Below are 25,120 nucleotides of genomic sequence, written 5' to 3' on the forward strand. Positions count from 1 at the left end.
GTCTGATGCCAGCAGATCTCCCTGAAAATAAAAAACCTAACATAAGTCTTTTCAGAGAAACTCCTCAGAGTGCATCCAGTCGACCTGGGCACATTTCTAAAACTGAGGTCTGGAGGAGGGGCATAGAGGGAGGAGCCAGTTCACACCCAATGAAAAGTCTTTAGAGTGCCCATGTCTCCTGTGGATCCTGTCTATACCCCATGGTCTTGATGTCGTCCCCAGCATCCTCTAGGACGTATAAGAAAATTAGAATATTACATAAAAAAAAAAAAAAAAAAAAAAAAAAGGATTTTAAATACAGAAATGTCGGCCTTCTGAAAAGTATAATCATGCATATGTACTCAGTACTTGGTTTGGGCCCCTTTTGCATGAATTACTGCCTCAATGCGGCGTGGCATGGATTCTATCATTTATCTTGGCAATGCCCCATAGATTCTCTATGGGCTTCAGGTTAGGCAACTTTGCTGGCCAATCGAGCACAGTAATCCCACGTCATTGAACCAGGGTTTGGTTGTTTTGGCAATGTGGGCAAGTGCCAAGTCCTGCTGGAAAATGAAGTCAACATCTCCATAAAGCTTGACTGCTGAAGGAAGCATGAAGTGCTCTAAAATGTCCTGGTAGACGGCTGCATTGACTATGGACTTAATAAAGCACAGTGGACCAACACCAGCAAATGACATGGCTCCCCAGATGTAACATGTGCAGAGGGAGTTAGATTTGGGTGTGGTGTGTTCAAACTGAAATCCAATTTGCAGTGTAAAAATAAAGCAGGCAGTATTTACTCTGCAGAGAAACAAAATAACTCACCCAAATCTACTGTAACTCTCTCAGCATATGTTATATCTGCCACACCTGCAGTGCACATGGTTTTGCCCAACTGCTAACAAATTTGCTGCTACGTGAATTACCCCCCGTGTGTGGTGGCTCGTGATGCACTAACTCCAGCCTCAGTCCACTCCTTGTGAAGTTTCCCCACACTTTTGAATGGCCTTTTTCCGACAATCCTCTCCAGGCTGTGGTCATCCCTGCTGCTTGTGCACCTTTTTTTCCCCACACTTTTCCATTCCACTTAACTTTCTATTAACGTGCTTTGATACAGCACTTTGAGAACATCCAACTTCTTTTGCAATTTCCTTCTGAGGCTTTCACTCCTTGTGGAGGGTGTCAATGATGGTTTTCTGCACAACTGTCAGGTCAGCAGTCTTCCCCATGATTGTGAATTGTACTTAACCAGACAGAGACCATTTAAAGGCTCAGGGACCCTTTGCAGGTGGTTTGGATTAAATAGCGGATTAGGGTGTGACACTTTGAGCCTACAATATTGAACCTTTTCACCATATTCAAATTATCTGAGATTTGGGATTTGGGGTTTTCTTAAGCAGTAAGCCACAATCACCAAAATTATAACAAATAAAGACTTGAAATATCTCACTTTGCATGTAATGAGTCTATATAATATATTAGTTTCACCTTTTAAGTTGAATTACTGAAATAAATGAATTTTTGCACGATATTCTAATTTTCTGAGTTTCACCTGTATGTGTGGGCTTTATTCAGAGTCGTATGTGTAAATAGGGTGCAAGAGGTAGAGTAACTTCCTTCCGGCAGGTGAAGGGTGGATATTCGTGGCTTTAAGGTAACAGATAAGCTATGGGATATTTCTGCTCGGCCCTTATGTGACAGGGAAGCGGCCAGTGTCTGCCTTGTCCCAGCGACTCTGCACTTAAATATGTTGCACTGCCCTCATAATGATCATGTAAGCCTGAGAGATCATAGCTATACTCTGCCTAGATGGCCAAAGCACCATTACAGATACAGTATAAACTCAATGGACGGTATTCAATTGTTTTAAAAGTCAGTTGGGTGTCTGTTTTTTCCTATCTGATAGACAGGAAAAAACAGACACCCAACCCACTTTTCAAACAATTGAATCTCCCCCAATAAATAGTATGGGCTCAAAGTACTAACATAACAGAATGGCAAATATGAAGGAACGAATGTAAATGTGTAGCATTCATATGACTTTGTGTATAGATCCCAATATTTTGTGAACACTTGATTCTTGTCAAGAACATATATAGATAGCTTATTGCAGCAGAGCACTGGAGCCTCATTACCAGACCTTCGGATACTCATTTGCGGCTTATTATATTGAACTAAAAAGGACTTGACCTGTTATCAGTGAAACAATAAAATTCAAAGTGAACGCTGTTTTGTCGATTTGGAATCCCCTTGTTCACAGCACCATTGTGTTTATGCACCTCAATGTGTGATACCTTTTTTCGTGGTCTTAATTTTTCTCTCCACTCTTTCAGCTCCTGTCCATGTTCCTCATCCAGTTCTTTCAACTTCTGAGTTTCATGCTCAATTAAAAGATGACATTTTTCATTCTGAAAGGCACAGTTACATAGTGACAATCTTAGTGACAGAAAAGTTATCAAAACAAAGTACTTTTGAAGATTAACATGGATTAACACATGGATCATGCCAGTATAACTCTGCCTGCTTCGCCTCTTTACCGAAGCGAAGCAGAAAGAAATAATGACAAGATGTAAGAACAGTGAAAACTCCCCATTCCGGCGATCCCCGTCACCCTCCACAGAGCATCAGGCTAGTGCTGATGCACTGAGTCTCTCCCAAGGTCGGCTCCAGTGCGCATGCGGGAATCTCGTTATTATCGGGAGATCTCATGTGCACTTCCCAGAGCTGGCAGCCGCAGCAGCCACTACTGTGGCTGTCAATGGGGCACCGACACCTCCAGCTGATGGCATTGATAGATGCAGGTGCAAAACGGTCAGCGCCACTGACTGTTCTTACACTGACCCACACATCGGCATGCTAATTTGCAGATAATAGCACCAATAATGCGCCCCTGTCACTTGCCACACATCACCATATAAATACATGGGGGGGAAATCGATATCAACGCACATGCGCTGATACCATTTCCCCCTCATATCGCAGGATCATACATCTACCCCCTTGTGTCTTAACGGTCATGTGTCACTGGAAAGCAAATTCAGAATGAAAATGACTAGACTTTCAAAATCCAAATCAAATACATTTCTGCGATTATGATCCTATACTGCATTAGGGACCCATGAGGAAAGCTAAATGTTAAGTTTTAAATTTAATAATCTACAGACCTGTAGTTGCTGTAACTCCCGGATGTTGGCATCACACTGAAGCTGCAAATCCCGCATCTGGTTCTCGTGTTTCTGATGTTGAGCTAATCGCTCATTCTTCTGTCTTTTATCTTCTTGAACTGCAAACTACAAAAAAAAAATTCAAACAGCACTAGGACTATTTTCATTATTTAGGAGATATGGCTATAATCAAAGGTAACTTCACTATAGAATTCTACTATTCTTACCAATAAGAGAAGATTTGGACTCAATGCCATGACATCACAGAAAAAGGGCGGGGAGGCAGGAAGATCAGCGTTGGGAGCTTTCTATAGACACACTCTAAACCTCTCCAAGCAAAGGCATCCTGCAAACCTTAAAAGAGTGCCTGGGTCTGAAGAGGTGCACGGGGGGTTTGGGGCAGCGACTATGCCACCTCCTTAGCTTTGCACACCACTCATTACTGCATTATGAATTATGTAACTTCTGGGATGAAAAACAGACCAATGCAGTGGAAATGCATCTCATTTATATAACGCTCTCTGCAACAAGTCTCTAAAGTAATTTCTAACATTAAAAAATACTGCTATCTGTATAAAATAGACAGTGTACAAGGCGGTACTCACGGGTCTTCAACATAAGAATACACAAGACTGTTCAGTCGTTTAATGTTTTGGTGTTTCAACCTTTATCAAGAACACACACAGATGTAACCACGCTCATCATGGATGCGCCTCGTTAGCCAAGAATCGTGCGCACATGGGTGTGCATCTTAGTCGCATCCGCGCCCTATTAACACTGAATGGCAAAAGGCGCAGTCCGGCGTACTGAGGCGCGGGGGCAACTAGGCGCACCAGGAGTACGTGTGTGTGTGTGTGTGTGTATATGTATGTATGTATGTATGTATGTATATATATATATATATATATATATATATATATATTAGTGGTGGGCAACGATTAAAATTTCTAATCGCGATTAATCACATGATTTTCTCAGATTAATCGCGATTAATCGCATTGTTATGCGCAAGATTCAATAATGAATTCAAAAGTAGTGTATTGCGCACATTTAGAGAGCTAGAGAGAGAAAAAAGAGAGAGATACACATACACACATACATACAGCATGTAAGTATTCTATTGTGCAAAACTGGATCAGGCTGTGTAGTGCATGGCTGGGAGCACAGACTGTGTAGTGCATGGCTAGGAGCACAGGCTGTATAGTGCATGAATAGGGGAGCACAGGCTGTGTAGTGCATGAATAGGGGAGCACAGGCTGTGTAGTGCATGAATAGGGGAGCACAGGCTGTGTAGTGCAGGAATAGGGAGCACAGGTTGAGTACTGCATGGCTGGGAAGCACTGGCTGTGTAGCGCATGGCTGGGGAGCACAGGATATATACATACAGTGTATATGACTGGATCATGGAGGAGCTGCCAGGACAGAGCATGTGATTATTGCTGTCCTACCCCTGGGAGCACAGCTGCCTTCTAATTGGCAGCGACAGAGGAGGGGGCGGAGATTCACGTCTTCCTGGTGACAGATTTGGATCATACTTGCAAGGTGGAGCAAGGACAGTCTCCCCATCCACCCAGTGCCGCACCAGTTCCTGCTGCTGCCCAGGCCGCTGTCATTATTGCATGTGGCTGCTGAGCAGGCTAATTGAGAAAATTATGGTGATGGGCGGGGATTGTAGAGAGGGCGAGGCTACCGATCAGTGTGCTCCGTGTTGTGGAGGCAGTGACATGAGCGTTACTGCCACTGAAAGAAGGGGAGTGGGCGGGACATCAGTGTCACTGCAGGGAGATGGAGAGGAGCTGCATGTCTTCCCCGATGGCCGCCAAGCGTTAAAATAATTGTCGGCGTTAATTAGTTAATGCGTTAACGCGATATTAACGCGTTAACTTGCCCAGTCCTAATATATATATATATATATATATATACATATATACAGTACAGGAATGCCCGGCACTCTAGTGTGCTTCGTAAATCCGGGTGCCCTCCGAAGCAAAAGGTGCATCAAAATAGAAAACAAAAAGGCTGCGACACTCCGCGTTCACGCCTTGATAAAGGGGTTCAAGGACCCCGAAACGTTGGTTTACCGTGACCATTGTTTGTAATGCTTTGATCTATTACACGTTTGATTTATTCATCGACTGAGTGCCGCTGCCTTTTTGTTTTATATATATATATATATATATATATATATAAAAAAATTTATATATACATTTTTTTCCTAAACATTCTCTCATATCACATAGACTTTTACTTTATGCTTATTAGCCCATCTAGCCCACTTGGAATATAATGACACAGCAATAGCAAAGTGAATATTCTTACCTGTTTAATCTTATCCCTGTCCTGCTCTGGAGAACCAACTGAATTAATCCGCAGACTCTTTTTGAACATGGCCATGCGAGTCTTGGCATCACTGCGCTGAATTTTAGGCAGCCGGGCCCTTTCCTGAGCTTGTTTATTCTTCAGTTCTTCAATGAGTCGCTGATTGTACCTCTGCATCTGTTCCATTTCCTACACAATGTGATACATGCCATAAATGGAAATAAGGGAAAGTTCTAGGTGCTTCTCCCAAGCCAAACGTTTATGATCATGTCTAAATAATATTTATCGACAAAGCGTTGTATAATAAGAAGGAGAAACAGTGAACAATCCGGAGAGAAAGCGCTAAGGGGATACTAAGCAAGAAATGTACTGGAATGAAATCTTCCACAGCAATTTTATTTAAGGCAAATCTAGCCATATTTTACCAGTAATAAAGTTGCTGCTTTTAAAACCGCAGCAAAAATCACAGGAGATCAGTGATTTTGACAAGTCATGCTTCATTATATTTGCTCTCTTGAAGGGTACAGTCCAGGTTTTGCCTCAATCAGTTGTCAGCCAGAAGCTAGGCTAATTAAATAGCACCTGTAATCTGCCTTTTTGTATGTGTTCAGTGCACAGAGACTTTGCTCCTTATGGCAGTTAGTACCCAGGCGATAGGTGGGAGTGTAGGGTTACGTTAGGAGCCATTTTGATCATGCACTGTTTGTGACTACGAATATTTGGACTGTCACCTGCTGTGTTGAGAACTGCCTGCAAACCTGACTTACAAATCATGTATATGAAGTTGTATCCTGCCTGAGGTGGAAATAAAAGTGTGTTGGATTTTACACTGTCTGTGATTTCTGTCACATGTGGCACCCGAACAGGGATCGAAATTGCTGGATGGTATCTGTAGCAAATCCTACATGGATCCACCCAGGTTCCCGTTGCTAAAAACAAAAAAACAACTCCTACGGTGTATTTTGACTGCGGTGAGCCCGGTCATGTGCGCTGGGACAGACCGATGCAGGGTGAACCGATGGATTGCAGAGCAGGGAAAGCAACTCAACCTGTGGTCAGCATGGCTGCAGAAACCATTTCCCTGGCAGAAACTACCCTGTTCCGTTTGTTAACACAGCTAGACAACCAGGAGATATTGGCGTTACTTGACACTAGCGGTGCACTGATCATTGTCTCTTTTACCCCCTGTCAAAGTATTGCGTGTACATGGGGATGTCGAGGAGTGCCTATGTGTGCATCTGCAACTAATGAGAAAAGGCCGTCCATTGAAAGTGGCAGCCGCAGTGACATCCAGACCACTTTAACCGCTGATACTGGGCCATGATTTCCCATTGCTGTAGGAGGTGGTAACATGGCACGACGACAGCAAATGATCAACAGCTGAGGCGTCCCAGGAGCAGAGAACTATTGGATCCCAGAACATGGCGGTCGTGAAACTTCCCTGGCCAGTGAATTGCAGGAGGAAATAGAGACCGAGGCCCAGTGGTCCCTTGTTGGTGAGAAAATAGGAATTTAACACCTACTGGTAACTCCATTTCTCCTAGTCCGTAGGTGGATACTGGGATGGTCTTACTACAATGGGTTATAGATGGGGTCCATTGGAGCCTTGGCACTTTAAAATTCTTTAGTGTGTGCTGGCTCCTCCCCTCTATGACCCTCCTGCAGACTCAGTATAGGAAAACTGTGCCAGAGGAGACGGACATACTGTGAGAGGAGGGAAACAGATAAGGAAACTGTGAGTAAACAGCAGACCCAATCAAGAAACACACAAGAACAAAGCTTGCAGGAAAACAACGAAGCACAGAGGAGGGCGCCCAGTAACCCCTACAGACTAGGATAAAAGGAATTACCGGTAGGTATTAAGTTCCTATTTTCTCTAACGTCCTAGCAGATACTGGGATGGTTTTAGTACCATAAGGTAGTCCCAAAGCTCCCAGACCAGGTGGGAGAGTGCCGAGACCCCTGCAAAACTGATTGACCAAACTGAAGGTCCTCTGTAGCCAAGGTATCGAACTTGTAAAACTTAACAAACGTGTTCGAACCAGACCAAGTAGCTGCTCGGCATAACTGCAAAGCCGAGACACCACGGGCAGCCGCCCAGGCAGAACCCACCGACCTTGTGGAATGGGCCAGAATTGAACTCGGCAGCGGCAAGGCTGCCAAAGAGTAAGCCTGCTGGATCATAAGGCGGATCCAACAAGCAATAGACTGCTTTGAAGCAAGACAACCTATCTTGGCAGCGTCATAGAGAACAAAAAGCGAGTCAGATTTCTTGTGACGAGCCGTCCTTTTGACATACATTTTCAAAGCCTGAACAACATCCAGGGACTTAGACGTAACCGACGTGTAAGACACCACCGTTCTGATTGATGTGAAACGCCAATACCACCTTAGGCAAAAACTGCGGACGAGTCCTGAGCTCCGCTCTATCCTCGTGAAACACCAGATAAGGGCTCTTACAGGATAAGGCCCCCAATTCCGAGACACGCCTTGCTGAGGCCAAGGCCAACAACATGACAGTCTTCCAAGTCAAATATTTCATGTCCACCCTGTGAAAAGGTTCAAAACAATCCGATTGGAGAAAATTTAGAACCAAATTGAGATCCCACGGAGCCGTGGGAGGCACAAAGGGAGCAGCTGTATACAGGGATTTGAATGTGTTCTCAATTTTGCAGTCAGCCGTGTCCTTTAAGGAGGCTGCCCCAGGGACAGGTAAGACTTATCTTACGTGACAACCTAGATATAGATGCGTCAACAATCGGTGGGTTCTCCCATTTTGTTTCTATCATCCTGAGGAAAAGGGAAGGATGTGAGTAATCTCTTAGGGATGTGAAACTTATTATCAGGATTAACCCAGGTTTCTTCAAACAGAGAATTCAGGAAAAGTAGCAGAGGATTTCTTTATTACATTAAAATAAGACATCCTCATCCTTCTCTGTCACCTTATCAGGAATTTGCAGAACGTCTCTAATAGCTTCCATCAGAGCATGTACCCCCTGTGACAGAAGTGCATATCCCCCCCCCCCTCCCCCCGAGTCCACCTCACCCTCTTCTGCGTCTGACATGTCGTCATCAGTGTCAGTCTGCAGGATCTGGGCCAGTGTACGCTTTTGTGGACAAATGGTAGGGGTCCGAGACGCTGGTGGGAACTGAACCTCTATTCATCAGGTCATCCGCAGACTGTCTTAAGTATTGCGTCTCTTTCTCATTCTGGGATAATTAATTAGAAATATTCAAGATCATCCCTTAGAGAGAATCCAACAGCTTGAGAATGTGTACTATCCTGAGTACATTGTAGTGATCCCCCAGGGAAAGAAAAACACTCTGCCATGCATGAAACACACTCCTTAGACATTGAAATGTGAAAGTACACACACACACACACACACACACACACACACACACACACAGGAGAAAAGGTTAAGCACAGTTAACCCACACAGAGCCCTTCTAGGGAGAGAGAGAGTATGATGGAGCCAGCCACACAGTGCCCTACTTGCTAAAGCTTAAGCCTAGCTGGGTCGCAGACTACGTACTCTTAATAGAGTATCAGTACTCTTATACTGCTCCTCCCCTTGCTATGACCCCCTGGTACTGCTGAGGTAATCTGGAGTCCTTGTGGAGGAGCTGCGCTTCTCTGCCAGTCTGTTCAGTGAGAGCTGCAGAGGGAAAATGGTGCTGGTGAGCCGCTGGATCCGCCCCCTTAATGCCGCGCGGTCTTCCCGTTTTTTTTTATACTGTCTGAGTTTATATGGTTTGCTTTACAGTGGGTTAGAACCCCTGTAAGCTGTACTGTCAGTGCGGGTATTGTTAGTTGTGGCCTCAGCTCGCCCCTCACAGCGGAATGTCTCTGAAGCCTGGAGCCGCAGCCTGCCTGTCAGCACTGCGCTCCTACCCTCATGCCGCTATTTCAGCTGGCGACCCGCTAACCGAGACACCGGCTTCCTACTCACCACTCTTCTTACTTCTGGCTCTGTTAGGGGTGGTGGCGTGCTGCGGGAATGTACGCTCGTCCTGGTAGGACTTGCGAATGGTTCCCTCAGGAGCTCAGTCTCCTGTCAGCGGGGAGCGGGACTTTTAACCCTAAAAGAGGTTGGGCCATTCCCCACCCCCTAAGTCCCACGAGGCAGGCAGTCTGGTACCAACCAGCCCTGCCTGAAAACAACAAACAGAAAAATAAATGCAGAAAACTCTTCAGGAGCTTACCTGAGCGTGACCGGCTCCTCCGGGCACATTTTCTAAACTGAGTCTGGTAAGAGTGGCATAGAGGGAGGAGCCAGCCCACACTATCAAATTCTTAAAGTGCCCATGGCTCCTAATGGAGTCGAGCACCCACCTGAAAGTCCCCCTGCAGCTGGGGCCAACCGTCACGCGGAGGGCTTTGTTGAGGAAGAGCCTGAAGTCTGATCCAGCAGCCGCTGATCTGCATGGTTTACCTCGATTCCCTCTAGCTGCGTTAGAGGCACCCCTGGCCCTGCCTTTAAATCTGGCCACACAAAAGGACTGTAGGCAGGGGCCGGGGTAGGCACGTCTAGCCGGAGGAGCCGCAGACGGCAAATAGGTGGATTAACTGCCATTGCTTGTGAAATCCACTTGTTTAGTTCCTCACCAAACAAAGCTTCTACCATAAAGTGAAGATTCTCAACGCCCCTTTTGGAATCAGCGTCCGCGGTCCACTGTTGCAGCCACAGCGCCCTGCGAGCCGACACAGGCACAGCCGTGGAGTGTGAATTAATCAGGCCAATCTCCTTTATAGCCTCACTCATGAAGTTAGCGGAATCCTGAATGTGTCGCAGGAGTGTGAGAAGCTCATCCTGAGGTATAGTATCAAAACCATCTATTACGTTACCAGTCCATTTAACAATAGCCCTTGTGATCCAACCACAAGCAATGGTGGGTCTCTGTGCGACTCCCACTGCAGTGTAAACAGATTTGAGCGTAGTATCAATCTTACGATAAGTAGGGTCCTTTAAGGAGATAGCTTCAAGTACAGTACAATTTTACATGACTGCCTGGACACTGAGGTATCCACAGCAGGAGGATTCTCCCACACCTTCCTATCCTCAGGGGGAAATGGGAAGGAAGTTAATAACCACTTAGGGGTTTGAAATTTCTTGTCAGGATTAACCCACATTTCTTTAAACAGTGTGTTTAATTCCTTTGAGACAGGAAAGGTAGCAGTAGACTTAGGTTTCACATTAAAAAATGACTCATCAGGTGCTGCCTCCTTATCAGGGATATTCAGGACCTCCCTAACAGAATATATAAGGGCTTCCACATCCTGAGACAGAGTACTGTCTCCCTTATCAACCTCCACCTCCCCCTCCTCCAAATATGGCAACTCCTCATCAGAGTCAGACTGGAGCAGATGGGGCAGTGTGCGTTTCTGTGAAACTCGCAAGGGGGTTGAGAGGAAGGTCTGAGGTCTGAAGTGTGAACCAGAAAATCATCCATAGATTTTTTTTTTTAAACACTTGTCTTTCCTGCCTGGCAGTAGCCAGTTCAGATGATATGTTAGAAATCATCCTCTTAAGAGAATCCAGCCATTCTGGTTCCTGTATGCTGTTTCCCTGAGAAGGGAGACTGCACTGCGTACACAGCAGAGATCCCCCTTGACTAGGGCAAAACTTTGTGCTACAGGACTGACATACAATTTTCTAGCCTGATATACTGTACAGCAGAACACACACACAGGAACAGTGAAATAACACAGTATTCCAGAGAGCCTGGATGGGATGAGACAGAGGGAGAAACCAGCACACTTTTGCCTCAACATTGCCGGGCAGTAACTAGAACCTTAGATAAGGTAACTAGCTATAAACAGACAGTATATTTCTCCCCCCTACTACAAACCCCCTTGGTACCAGTTTAAGTGCTTTAGAGGGTCTTGGAGGAGCAGCGCTTCCCTGCTTGCAGCCTGGACTGTGATGTAGCAGGAAATGGCGCCTCTGAGCCACTGGTCCCGCTCACCGGGAAGCCCAGCCCCTTTAATGGCGCACAGTGTACCTGTATTCTTTAAACTGGCAAGTCTCACCGATTTACAGAAAACGGGGTTAAAACCCCTTTTCTGTGTCGGTGCCAGTGTGGCCATCTGCAGCGAGCACCACAACCCCGAGTGCCCGCCGCGCCTTTATGCCATCATCTGAACCGGGGACCCGCTAACCGGGACCCCGACTCCTGTACTCACATTCCAGCGTCTTCAGCTCTGTTAGGGGTGGCGGCATGCTTCTGGAGTGTGCACTCACCCTGGGGCTGAGGGAAACACCACCTCAGGAGCTAGTGTCCTGTCAGCAGGGATCTGGACCATTAACCCTTCAAGAGATTGTTACCGGTTTCCCCCTAAGTCCCACAACGCAAGCAGACTGGTGCCAATCAGTGCTGCCTGAAAATAACAAACTAAAATAAAAAGTTTTTGAAGAAAAGCTCCAGCGAATGCACCCGGCTCCTTGGGCACATTTTTCTAACTGAGTCTGCAAGAGGGACATAGAGGGGAGTAGCCAGCGCACACACTGAAGATTTTAAAGTGCCAAGGCTCCAACGGATCCCACCTATACCCCATGGTACTAAGACCATCCCAGTATACCCTAGGACGTTAGAGAAAGTGTTTTTAAAAGGCCTTTGGCCGAGTCCAACAGGACGATAGAAATCTGATTAATGCTTTTGAGAATGTGGTAGTAGTTAACGGTAAAAGTGGTTGCTGCTTTGCCACCAGAAGGTGTACCATATTTTATTTTGAAAAATGATTTGTCGTACCGTGTAACCTCTCTGCAAGGTAAAAGGGTAGCCCAGTTATTAATTCCCCGGAAACACGAGCAGTTGGTATTGAGGATGGCACACATGCACCTGTGGGATGGCCATTTAGGGGAGAAGAAAACTCTCCAGCGCATACAGTTAAGAATCTTTTGGCCTGGCATTCAGGCCACAGTAAAAAGATATTGTCAGGAATGCCCAGTGTGTTAGAAGACGGCGCTCCGACCAGGGTTTAGGGTGCCCCTCGTTCTCCTCCCTGTCATTTCTGTCCCTTTTAAGAGAACTGGTATGGATTTGACAGAGCCGATGGAGAAATCTGGTTGAGGGCATCAATACATATTAGAGGTAGTGGACTATGCCACCAGATACCCTGAGGCCATACCACTACGGAATATGAAATCTAGCACCATAGCCCATGAATTACTGACACTGTACACTCGCCCCTTAACGGACCATGATACCCCTTTTGTCTCTAAATTAATAAAGGAATGTTGCGGACTGTTAAAGGTGGATAGGATTACTACCTCAGTTTACCACCCGCAAACAGACGGCCTGGTAGAATGCTTTAATCAGACCCTTAAACAGATGATAACAAAGGACAGTGTCTGAAGAAAAGCAAGACTGTGATTTACTCTTACCCTATTTAATGTTTGCTGTACGAGAGGTGCCCCAGTCCTCTACAGGTTTTAGTCCGTTAAAACACCTCTACGTAAGGAAACCTATAGGGATTTTAGATATGTTAAAAGAAGGGTGGGAACAACAGTCATGCCAATAACCTAACATCTTCAGTTTGTGTCCCAACTGTTTGGCCGTTTAGGGCAGATTGCGCCCACTCCGGAAAAAGCACATGGATGGGGCCCAACAGCATCAAAGACATATTGATGACGTGACCGCAGTCAACCGGTCTTTTAAACAGGGAGAGAAGGTACTGGTTCTTGTGCCCACCAGTGAAATGGTGAGGCCCTTAGGAAGTCATAAAGGCAGTGGTACTTGTTAATTATATGGTTCGACAGGAGGGTAGAAGGAAGGAAGTACAAATCTACCATGTAAATCTGTTAAAGCTTGGAAAGAGTGCCAAGTCAGCACTCTTTGGTAGCCAAGAAAACCCCAGAGTGTCAGGTACCAACTGACGATACCATTAATCCTAGCCAGAAACAGGAAGTGGTGAATTTAGTGGCACGGCACCAGGATGTGTTCGTTGCCATTACCGGGAAAACCCAAATTATTCAATATGATATTATTACTCCTTCCAGGGTGGTAATAATAGGATTTTGGTACTTACCAGGTAAATCCTTTTCTTTGAATCCATAGGGGGCACTGGAGTACTCTTGGGATATGGACGGCTTAGCAGAAACAAAGGCACTGAATATTTAAATTTAGAACTCTCCACCCCTCCATATCCCCGAGTACCTCAGTGTAGTATCTCAGTGTTTTTTACTGAGCCGAACAGGAACTATAGAGAGGTTGACAATGGAGAATTCCTATAACATAACGGACAACAACAAAGTTGACACATAACGTTACTGACAACGAAACAGTTGACACCATAACCGATAGAACCTTATAATTGAACCAGTCGGTGAAAATGTGTTACCATAAGATCCCCTGAGCTTAATACAACCCAGGTAAAACTGCTCTGGGTGGGCGTCCAGTGCCCCCTATGGATTTAAAGAAAAGGATTTACCTGGTAAGTACCAAAATCCTATTTTCTTTTTCATCCACTAGGGGTCACTGGAGTACTCTTGGGACGTACCAAAGCTTCCCCCGTGGGCGGGAGAGCTGTTTGACACCTGTAACACTAGGCGAAAGCAGAAAAAAAGGGGGGTATTTTCAAATGAGCGCAGTGAGTAATAAAGTGCTGCCCAGGTCCAAGAACAAAGGAGACAAACACAAATCTCCAGGAATAGTTTAAAGAAAAAAGCGGTATTGTAATAGAAGAAATCTCTCACCATGTTACTTAGCCGCGGTGGGCTAGCTTTTTTGAAGAGGTAGCTAAGGTCCTAGGCTGAATCGCCCAGCACCACCGCAGCAAGCGTGTCAGCTTCTCGTCACAGGTTCCCGGATCTCCACCACTTGTGTCCTTATCCAAATAACGCGTTTCGGTCTTTTATTGGCCTTCAAAAAAGCTAGCCCACCGCGGCTAAGTAACATGGTGAGAGATTTCTTCTATTATTAAGAAGGACTTTGAGCACAGAAAGCATTTCATGAAAGCACCAGGGTTCCCTCCCATTCACCACATTTGTGTGTATATGTTCAATATTTGTTTGTTCTTGTTTATTCCCAGCTGGGGATTGTGTTTTAATAAACATTGTCAGTGTTGTGTAAAATCAACATATTGACTCCATCATTTAGTTATAAGAAACAGCATCTAGTATCACAGTGCGCCAGGGGTTCAATACCGCTTTTTTCTTGTAACACTAGGCGGCCAAAGCTAGATGCTGATGCCGCAAACGTATATCAAACTTGTAAAAGCGCACAAACGCGTGCACTGAAGACCATGTAGCCGCACGGTCAAGCTGTGTCGTAGAAGCTCCACGACCAGCTGGCCATGACGTTCCCACAGAACCTGTGGGATGAGCTATTACTGATGTAGGCGACTGTAACTTAGCCTTAAGGTAAGCCTGACGTATAGTCAGTTTTATCCATCTGGACAAGGTCTGCTGAGAAGCTGGCCAACCCCACTTGGCAGCATCATAGAGAACAAACAACGTATCCGTATTACGAACTGTAGACGTTCGGGACATATAAACGCGTAATGCGCGTACCACATTCAGAATTCTAGAATGTGCTGTCAACACAGGAACCACTATTGGTTGATTGATGTGAAAAGATGACACTAGCTTTGGTAAGAAATCGGAAATCGTCCGAAATTACGCTCTGTCATCAGGAAACACCAAATACGGTGGCTTGCAAGACAAGGCACCCAAATTTGAAAAACGCCTTGCCGAAGCTAAGGCTAGAAGAAAAAACGTTTTCCAAGTCAGAAACTTAATATCCACTTGCTGTAAGGGTTCAAAATATGAAGACTGTAAGAAATCTGAACCCAAATTCAAGTCCCATGGCGCTGTAGGTGGGATAAATGGAGGCTGTACTCTGAGGACACCCTGCAGAAAAATGTGTACAGACGGCAATAGAGCCAATCGTCTTTGAAAATAAATTGACAACACAGATACCTGCACCTTCAGTGTAGATAAACGCAGTCCTCCATCCAACCCCGTCTGTAAAAATAACAGAATACGGGTAACTTGAAAAATGATGTCGGAAACTTCCGAGCTTCACACCAACCTATATAGGCACGCCAAATTCTGTAATAATGAGCTGCCGTAACCGGCTTCCTAGCTCGTAACATGGTTGGTATGACCGATACTGTAATGCCCTCTCTTTCTTCTGAAGAGGGCGGTCTCAACAACCACCTCGTCAACCGCAGCCGCGCTAAATAGGGGTAAAAGAACGGCCCCTGTTGTAACGGGTTGGACGTAGTATGAGCGGCCAAGGATCGTCTGCGAGTAGTCCTCGGAGATTCGAGAACCAAACTCTCCGAGACCCATGAGATATCACTAGTATGACTGTGACGGGCTCTCTTATGATCCGTTTTAGCAACGGAGAGAACAGCGGAAAACGGTGGAAACAGATACACGAGGCTGTACGGCCACGCGATTGTGAGAGCATCCACCGCCACTGCCCTTGGGAACTGTCGTTCTGGACACATACTGGGCGTTTGTAATTGTGGCGAGATGCCATCATGTCCACCTGAGGGTAACCCCACCTGTGGACCAACCTGTGAAACACCTCTGGATTTAATGCCCAGTCTCCTGGATGAAAATCCCGACGGCTGAGATCATCTGTCTAACAGATGTCCACTCCCGGAATGAACCCAGTCTACAATATCACCGTGTGGTATTCTGGGCAATTGAGGATTCGAGCTACTTCCCGCATTGCCATGCGGCTTCTCGTTCCTCCCTGGTTGTTGTGTATGCGACTGCCGTCGCGTTGTGTGACTGGCCTTGGACAGTCTGAGAGCGAAGCATGTAGTGCATAGTAAATTGCACGGAGTTCCAGGACCTTTATAGACAGCAATCTGTCGTGATCCGTTTAGAAACCCTGTCGCTGACCATTTTAAACTACAACTCCCCAACCTCTGAGACTCTCGCCCAGAGTAGATACACCCTCGCCCCCCTGTGGGATATGCGAGTGAAAACCTCCGAACTGAAGCGCTTCGAAAGCCCATCATTGTTCCTAATAGGCGAATACACCAATGTACCGATAGTGTGCGTGGCTTGAGCACTAATTGTACCAGATGGCGTATAATCTGTTCTTTCTGGTGTAGTAGGTAAATTCTTTGATTTACCGTATCTGGAATCATACCTAGGAATTGAAGTCGTTGAGACGGAATTAGATGCGATTGTTTTTGAACTTGACACTGCAACCGTGGTGTACGTTAGCAGCGCAAGTCGGAGGAGCATCTGTTGAGACGGAGCTCTTATGAGCAGATCGTCTAAGTATGGAACGATTGTCACTGCCAGGGATCTGAGATGAGCTATCATCACAAACATCACTTTGGTGAATACCCGAGGCGCTGACAAGAGGCCAAACGGTAGAACCTGAAACGGTTAATGGTTGTGGCGTATTGCAAAACGCAAGAACCTGTGATGAGGTGACCAAACCGGAATGTGTAAGTACGCATCCTGGAGATCAAGCACAATCATGCAATCTTGTGGCTCCAAATATGCAAATACTAACCGCAGAAAATCCATCTTCAATCTGTAGTAAGTGACTTGCTGATTGAGACTGCGACGGAGCCCTCCGGCTTCGGTACCACAAACAGACAGGAATAATAACCCTGACTTTGTTGGTGTACCAGGCCTGGAAATAAAAACTGCTGAAACCAGCAGAGACTGAATGGCAACCTGCCAAAACGCCTTATTTCGTCCGACAGAGGCAGTCCTGTCTTTTAACCCTAAATAGCGGATACATCCATGAGTGGATGGCTGGAAACCCGGCAAATGTAACGTGTAAAGGCGCACTCCCACAATTGGAAATTCGAGATGGGCTGAGAGCCCGTCAAGCCACTGGCTTGTTGTGACTTTAGCGCCCTGGCGTTACAAGGCGTGACTGTTTTTGTACCACAGCCTTGAAAAGACTGAAGTCTAAAGGCTTTAAACGCCGGACCAGAGTATTTCCGGCTTGATACCGGAGGAGGCCATTTTGTCAAATTTAGGACCAAACAACTTCTGGCCTTGTCGTGCTGAAACTAGCGACGATGAAAAACGAGAAGCAAGGTAACAGGCGGCAGCAGACGCTGTACCGAGATACTCAGCAGCTTCTCATTAACGATAAGTATAACGTGATCGTCATTGTTTCCATACACAGAGCGCCCTAGTGACCCAAATGCATCTTGGGTCTTTATAAGGTTTGACACAGACGAATTCACCAATGGCGGATTCTCCAATTTAGATGTCACTGTGTGGAAACGGGTAAATAGCCTTAAATCTTAGTAAGATATCCTAAATAAGAAAACCATTGAAGATCTGTCGTTTAGTAAATACAACGGATTAGATGTTAGAGGCTCCTTATTCTCTGTAAATTTAGATGTTAGAGCCTCCTTATTCTCTGTAAATGTCAGAGACTGACTCACTGGTCATTAGCAATGTATGGTTGTCAAAACCCGCACTATCTGACTGTCTAATGTGCCCTCCTCACTCGTATTTAGCGCTGTGAGGTTTGACATAGAATTGTCAGGACTGCAACATAGAAGAAATGTTTAAATTATAAGACCAGTTAAATTAACACCCTGGTATCCAAAGTGAAATTGGACTGAGACTCCTCCGTTAAAGCTGGCGGAGTAACTTCCGAGACTCCGATCTTACCGCTCCTGTCGAGCGGAGTCAATTTGAATTGCCAATGCTTAACATAGGATCTGGGAATGAACCGGCTTCCGGAGTGGAAACCTACAAAACATACTGAACATGTGGTAGATTTATGTCCAGACTTTTGTTTAAAAGTATTTTTAGTCTGTGCTGGAGCCTTACTCCTTATGCCGACAGACAACACAATAGGCAAAGTACAGACACTTGCACGACTCAGTAAAATTATTACTTAAGGTGTGTAATATATATCTATTTATGGCCGAAATGCAGTTCACATGGCCAGCCTATGTGAAACCTGAACCAAACTTCCCACTAACACCCCTGCGCCTCCGGTGGAGTAGTGATGTAGGGCAGGAATGTTCTGGAATTACAAACTGGAAGAAACAGGAAGCATGGTTAAAATGGCCCCCATGCCATGCTTACACTGATAATCACAGTTACAATTGCTACAGTGTTAATATAGGCTGAATAGCCTATTATACAGTGAAAATCACAAGCAGGTTACAATACATGCTGTAGTGTTAATATAGGCTCAATAGCCTATTATACAGTGATAATCACAGGCAGACCACAATACATGCTGTAGTGTTAATATAGGCTCAATAGTCTATTACACAGTGAAAATCACAGGCAGTCTACAATACATGGATCCAGTATTAATATAGGCTCACTAGCCTATCATACATTAACTCTGCCTGCTGTTTATATAGGTATGGCAGCCCTTTACATTTCCTTGCCGCTGTAATCAGCCAGATTCCCCCCCCCCCCCTTCACTCCCTGTAGCGCTGTGTCTCAGCGGGGAGCGCCGGGAAGTTGCAGGGAGGCGAGGGACACTTCTTGCCGAGCAGCGGAGGTCGGCTGGCCGGAGCGGCGCGTAGCGGCTTCCGGCGTCGCTAGCCGAGCTGCGGCGGTTCTCCCCCTCTCAGCGCTGGCACCAAGACAGCACTGACGGAGCGTCTGGGCGGGCGGACAGTGCTGGGGCGGCCGGACGGAGCGGCTGGGGCGGCCGGACGGAGTGGCTGGGGCGGGCGGCTGTATGAGCGGCGGCATTACAACAGTGACCCCACACAGCGGGGCGGCAGCCTGCGCTGACCGCCCCGTTTCCCCAGCATACCTTGTTGTAGGGAGGCTTGCGACGGGCTTCTAAGCTCCGAGCTCTTCCGGTCATGGCTGCGACGGGGCTTCTATTTGTAAGCTCCGTCCAGCCCTTCAGGTCATGGCTGCGACGGGGCTTCTATCTGTAAGCCCCGTCCAGCTGTTGCAGGAGACAGTGGGCTGCCTGTGGCTGTGAGGGTGCTCTTTGTGAGGACCGACACGCCATGCGCTGTTCGTGCAGCGGCACTATCCCGGACCCATGTTTTTCCAGAAACTGGGAAGGGATGTGCTAAGTGAAAAAAAAGTAAAATGTAAAAGTAAAAATGAAAAATTAATAAAATCTTCCACCAAGTGTGGGAACTCCACACAAGCCTTGTTAGTGCTGTGAGCACAGAAAAAACACTGAGATACTACACTGAGGTACTCGGGGATATGGAGGGGTGGAGAGTTCTAAATTTAAATATTCAGTGCCTTTGTTTCTGCTAAGCCGTCCATATCCCAAGAGTACTCCAGTGACCCCTAGTGGATGAAAAAGAAAAAACAGATGCATTACCATATACCCGAGGCAAAACGGGCAGCGGTAAAACGAGAAGTAGAGGAGATGCTGCGACTAGGGGTCATAGAGTTTTCAGAGAATGGAATAATCCCATTGTTTTAGTGCCTAAGCCTTTGGGTGCTTTAAGATTCTACAATGATTTTCGCAAGTTACATAAAGTTTCTCGGTTTGATTCCTACCCTATGCTCGGGTGGACGAGTTAGTGGAGAACCTAGCAAACAGCCAGTATCTCACCAGTCTGGATTTGATAAAAGGGTATGGGCAGATTCCTTTGACTGAGGCTACTAAGGCCAAAACAGCCTTCTCTACCCCAGAGGGCTTATTTCAGTACAAAGTGCTGCCATTTTGTTTGCATGGAGCTTCAGCAACTTTCCAGAGAGCCATGAACAAGTTGCTGCTACCTCAGAGAGAATATGCAGCTGCATATCTAGACAACCTAATCATGTTTAGTTCTGACTGGGAGTCATAGCTTCCAGTGGTAGAGGCAGTGTTACAGTCTTTACGGCACACGGGTTTACTGCTAATCCTGGGAAGTGTGCCACTGGAATGGTGGATGCAAAATACTTGGGATATATTGTAGGCAGATGGTAGGTAAAACCTCAGCCCAGTAAGGTGGAGGCAGTCCTCACATGGCCTAAACCCAAATGTAAATCCCAGCTCAGAACATTCCTTGGTCTGGTGGGTTACTATTGCAGATTTATTTGTGAATTTGCCGCTAGGACAGCACCACTAACTGAGTGTCTGAAAAAACAGTCCCTAGACAAGATAATAGGCTGCATGGAAGGATTTTAAGCATGACTTGTGTGCAGAGCCTGTTTTGCAGGCTACTGACTTCAAGAAGCAATTTATATCGCAGACAGAACAGGATTGGGGGCAGTTCTTTCTCAAGTGGTAGAAGGGGGAAGAGAAACCCATCCTCTACCTTAGCTGGAAATTGCTGCCCAGTACTCAACTGTAGAACAGGAGTGCTTGGCAAGCAAGTAGGCAGTAGACTTGTTAAAATTGTATTTGTTGGGGTAGGAGTTCTTACCAATTACAGATCATGCCCCATTTACAGTGTATACACATAAACAAAAGTGAATGCTCGTGTGACCCGCTGTTTTTTGGCCTTGCAGCCATTCAAATTTGAGGTGCAGCATCTGCTGTTGTCCGTTCCAGAAAGTTTGAGAGTCCCGATCTTTCAAGCAACCCTAAGGTAAAGCTAGGAGATGACGGGGGAAAAAGGTGAACGCTGGAAAATTGGAAAATGGTAGAGGGTTGTGTACCTGGATTGATGCCACAAATAGATATAGGCAAAGCAGGGAGCATGCCTGAAAAGTTCTTAGCTTCACCATGGTGGTTGAAACTGGAGGGGGGGGGGGGGGGGGAGTGTGGCAGGGAAAGCATAGTTCCTCATGGAGTTAATGTGGAACAGCAGGTTGTCCCAGGTTTAGCAGAGCAGCAGGACTGAAGGGTTCAGTCCAGGTTTTGCCTCAATCAGTTGTCAGCCAGAAGCTAGGCTAATTAAATAACCGCACACGTAATCTGCTTTTTGTATATATTCAGTGCACACAGACTTTGCTCCTGACGGTAGTTAGTGCCCAGGCGATAGGTGGGAGTGTGGGGTTGCGTTAAGAGCCATTTGGAACATGAACGGGTTGACTACAAATATTTGGGACTGTTATCTGCTGGGTTGAAAACTACCTATAAACCTGACGTACAATTTCTGCCTGAGGTGGAAATAAAAGTGTGTTAAATTTTACCCTATGTAATTTTTGTCACAATACATTAAAACATATACATAAGGAGCAGGATGGCAAACCTGCACCTAAAGGATCTGGATGTTGCACCTTCCATATGTACCATAGTATCATCATAGGCGTGCGCAGCACATTTTATTAGGGGGTGCACTGTCGGAGGGGCGTGTCTAGCAACATCTATTGACTGTTAACGCAATATAAAATATCCACGCTTGTACTAATCCTAATAAAGCAGATACATTGTCAGATGTTGTAGTGTGCACCAAACAAACACCCCTGATGGCACTCACTGCAATTACGCTGCTCCTCCTCAGCCTGGTCTGGCTCCCCCTCACTTTCCCCTGCAAGCTGCAGCAGCTTACTTACAAGTCAGTCAGTCACTGACAGTCGCAGACTAGTACTGCTGCTGCTGGAAACATGAGTGACGTGTCAATGTTGCTGCCGACTGCCTGCCAGTATTGAATTTGTCTTCCTAAGAGTAACACTGGCTGCATGCTGAGCCTCATCTGTGGCTGGCGTTGGCATAGCATAAAAGGAGAGAGGTGGGCATGTGGCGGGTAGGCGTGCGAGCAGCATGATGTAATCACATCACGCTGTTTTTGTACATGGGGGTGGAGCCGGGAGTTTGAAAGCCGGTGGCAGTGGCACCCTTGATTAACCCATGCGTCCGGTCAGTAATGCAGTCCTGACAGGGTGCAGCGCAGAGGGGACAGTAATCAGCCTGCTCGGCGATCGCTGCATGCGAGATTGGGGTGCCAGACATTAGGGGGTGCCTGTGCGCACCAGGAACACCCCCTGCGCACACCTATGAGTATCATTGGCTACTGTGCGTATTATACCTCTATCACCATGACAATGGCTGCAGATGATAACATCAGGGCAATGCTATGATCTGAGAGAACTTGCAGCATGAACCATACCTTCTCATGTCTCTTCAGTAGCTGGTGTCTCTGCATGAAGTACTGATCCTTCAACTGTTGCTTCAGCAACTGATGCTTCTCTTGTAGGTGACGTTCTTCAAGTTCCCAAATTGCAGCTTCCCGAGCTGAGGTGACAAATGAAGGAAATCATTATTAAATAAAAATTAAGGACTGCCTACGCCGACATAAACTTCTACCACCAATTATTCCTCAATCCTTACAGTACAATAAATTTTATAGGTAAACGTCTTTGGGGTTAAATCGAAGAGAAGTAACATTAAATAGAACTGAATTGCCCCCTATAAATGTAAAGTACATCACTATAGTGTCTGTCAGTTTCTGGACATGTTTACCCATTTTCCCAGAATATGTTTGTGTACAAGCCCTTCCTGACATATCCCCAAGTACTGATGCTGTAAGTGGCTACTGTACAGGGCAATACTTATTTGGGATTCAATGTGCCTATCAGTTACCAGGAAAACAACAGTACTAATGCAATGTAAACCAGTACCATGACCACTGATCTATAGTTTGCTTGAGCAGCGTGATGCATTTCACCAGTGCTGCTTCCACCACTGGAACCCCCCCTCCCAAATTGACACATATTAATTGTTTTTCAACTCTAATCAACCAGTATGTTTCTGGAGTATGTTTTGCAAACGTGAGAACATACAAACGCCACACTGATAGCACCTTGGTCAGGAATTTAATTCATGACCTCAGGACTATGAGCAAGAATGCTAAACACTAAACCAACCATGTTACCCTTATACCATCATCTCCTCCCCATTGCAAACAGCAACAATGTACCTTTAGGTTTAGCAGACACTGATTTTGTGGGTACTGTATATGTAATAATGTTTCTACGGCTTGTATCCTTCTACGTTCTGCATTATTTTGAACTGTAAGTCTTTTGCCATTTACATTTGAACCTTATCTGCAAATGTACTTTGTAAGACACTGTGGACCAATTGTGGTGCATGGTAATAATAATAAGAATTTACTTACCGATAATTCTATTTCTCGTAGTCCGTAGTGGATGCTGGGGACTCCGTCAGGACCATGGGGAATAGCGGGCTCCGCAGGAGACAGGGCACATCTAAAAAGCTTTTTAGGTCACATGGTGTGTACTGGCTCCTCCCCCTATGACCCTCCTCCAAGCCTCAGTTAGGTACTGTGCCCGGACGAGCGTACACAATAAGGAAGGATCTTGAATCCCGGGTAAGACTCATACCAGCCACACCAATCACACCGTACAACTTGTGATCTGAACCCAGTTAACAGTATGATAACAAAACGAAGTAGCCTCCGAAAAGATGGCTCACAACAATAGTAATAACCCGATTTTTGTAACAATAACTATGTACAAGCATTGCAGACAATCCGCACTTGGGATGGGCGCCCAGCATCCACTACGGACTACGAGAAATAGAATTATCGGTAAGTAAATTCTTATTTTCTCTAACGTCCTAGTGGATGCTGGGGACTCCGTCAGGACCATGGGGATTATACCAAAGCTCCCAAACGGGCGGGAGAGTGCGGATGACTCTGCAGCACCGAATGAGAGAACTCCAGGTCCTCCTTAGCCAGAGTATCAAAATTTGTAAAATTTTACAAACGTGTTCTCCCTTGACCACGTAGCTGCTCGGCAAAGTTGTAATGCCGAGACTCCTCGGGCAGCCGCCCAGGATGAGCCCACCTTCCTTGTGGAATGGGCATCTACATATTTCGTCTGTGGCAGGCCTGCCACAGAATGTGCAAGCTGAATTGTACTACAAATCCAGCGTGCAATAGACTGCTTAGAAGCATGAGCACCCAGCTTGTTGGGTGTATACAGTATAAACAGCAAGTCAGACTTTCTGACTCCAGCCGTCCTAACTATATATATATATATATATATATATATATATATATATATATTTTTAGGGCCCTGACCACGTCTAGTAACTTGGAGTCCTCCAAGTCCCTAGTAGCCGCAGGCACCACAAGAGGTTGTTTCAGGTGAAAACGCTGACACCCCTTCATGAAGAAACTGGAGACGAGTCCCAGTTCTGTCCTGTTCAAATGGAAAATTTTAATATGGGCTTTTGTAAGACAAAGCCGCCCATTCTGACAATCGCCTGGCCGAGGCCAGGGCTAACAACATGGTCACTTCCCATGTGAGATATTTGTCAACAGCATGGTCACTTTCCATGTGAGATATTTCAAATCCACAGATTTGAGCGGTTCAAACCAATATGATTTTTGAGATCTCACGGTGCCCCTAGGGGCACAAAAAAGCTGTATATGCAATACATCCTTTACAATCTGGACTTCAGGAACAGAAGTCAATTCTTTCTGGAAGAAAATCTACAGGGCCGAAATTTAAATGTTAATGAACCCCAATTTGAGGTCCAAAACACTCCTGTTTTCAGGAAGTGTAGAAATCGACCTAGTTGAATTTCCGTCGTGGAGCCTTCCTGGCCTCACCCACGCAACATATTTTCACCACATGTGGTGATGACGTTGTGCGGTCACCTCCTTCCTGGCTTTGACCAGGGTAGGTATGACCTCTTATGGAATGCCTTTTCCCCTCAGGATCCGGCATTCAACCGCCATGCCGTCAAACGCAGCCGCGGTAAGTCTTGGAATAGACATGGTACTTGCTGAATCAAGTCCCTTCTTAGCTCCCCAGGCCCTTAGTCCTCTGTGAGCATTTCTTGAAGTTCCGGGTACCAAGTCCCTCTTG

General features: G+C 46.0%; 1 protein-coding gene across 3 annotated transcripts in view; it reads right to left on the bottom strand.

Annotated features, from left to right (window-relative positions):
* Positions 1 to 25,120, bottom strand: part of SLK (STE20 like kinase) — a 167,467-nt gene that overhangs the window by 8,348 nt on the left and 133,999 nt on the right. For all 3 annotated transcript variants that reach the window (XM_063961972.1, XM_063961971.1, XM_063961970.1), the window contains 4 exons: positions 22,393 to 22,517; positions 5,466 to 5,654; positions 3,147 to 3,272; positions 2,277 to 2,390 (listed from right to left, as the gene is read on the bottom strand). In XM_063961972.1, the coding sequence (XP_063818042.1) occupies positions 2,277 to 2,390; positions 3,147 to 3,272; positions 5,466 to 5,654; positions 22,393 to 22,517 (554 nt within the window). The remainder of the gene's footprint in view (positions 1 to 2,276; positions 2,391 to 3,146; positions 3,273 to 5,465; positions 5,655 to 22,392; positions 22,518 to 25,120) is intronic.

Source organism: Pseudophryne corroboree, chromosome 3 (genome assembly GCF_028390025.1).
Source record: "Pseudophryne corroboree isolate aPseCor3 chromosome 3, aPseCor3.hap2, whole genome shotgun sequence".
NCBI lineage: Eukaryota > Metazoa > Chordata > Amphibia > Anura > Myobatrachidae > Pseudophryne > Pseudophryne corroboree.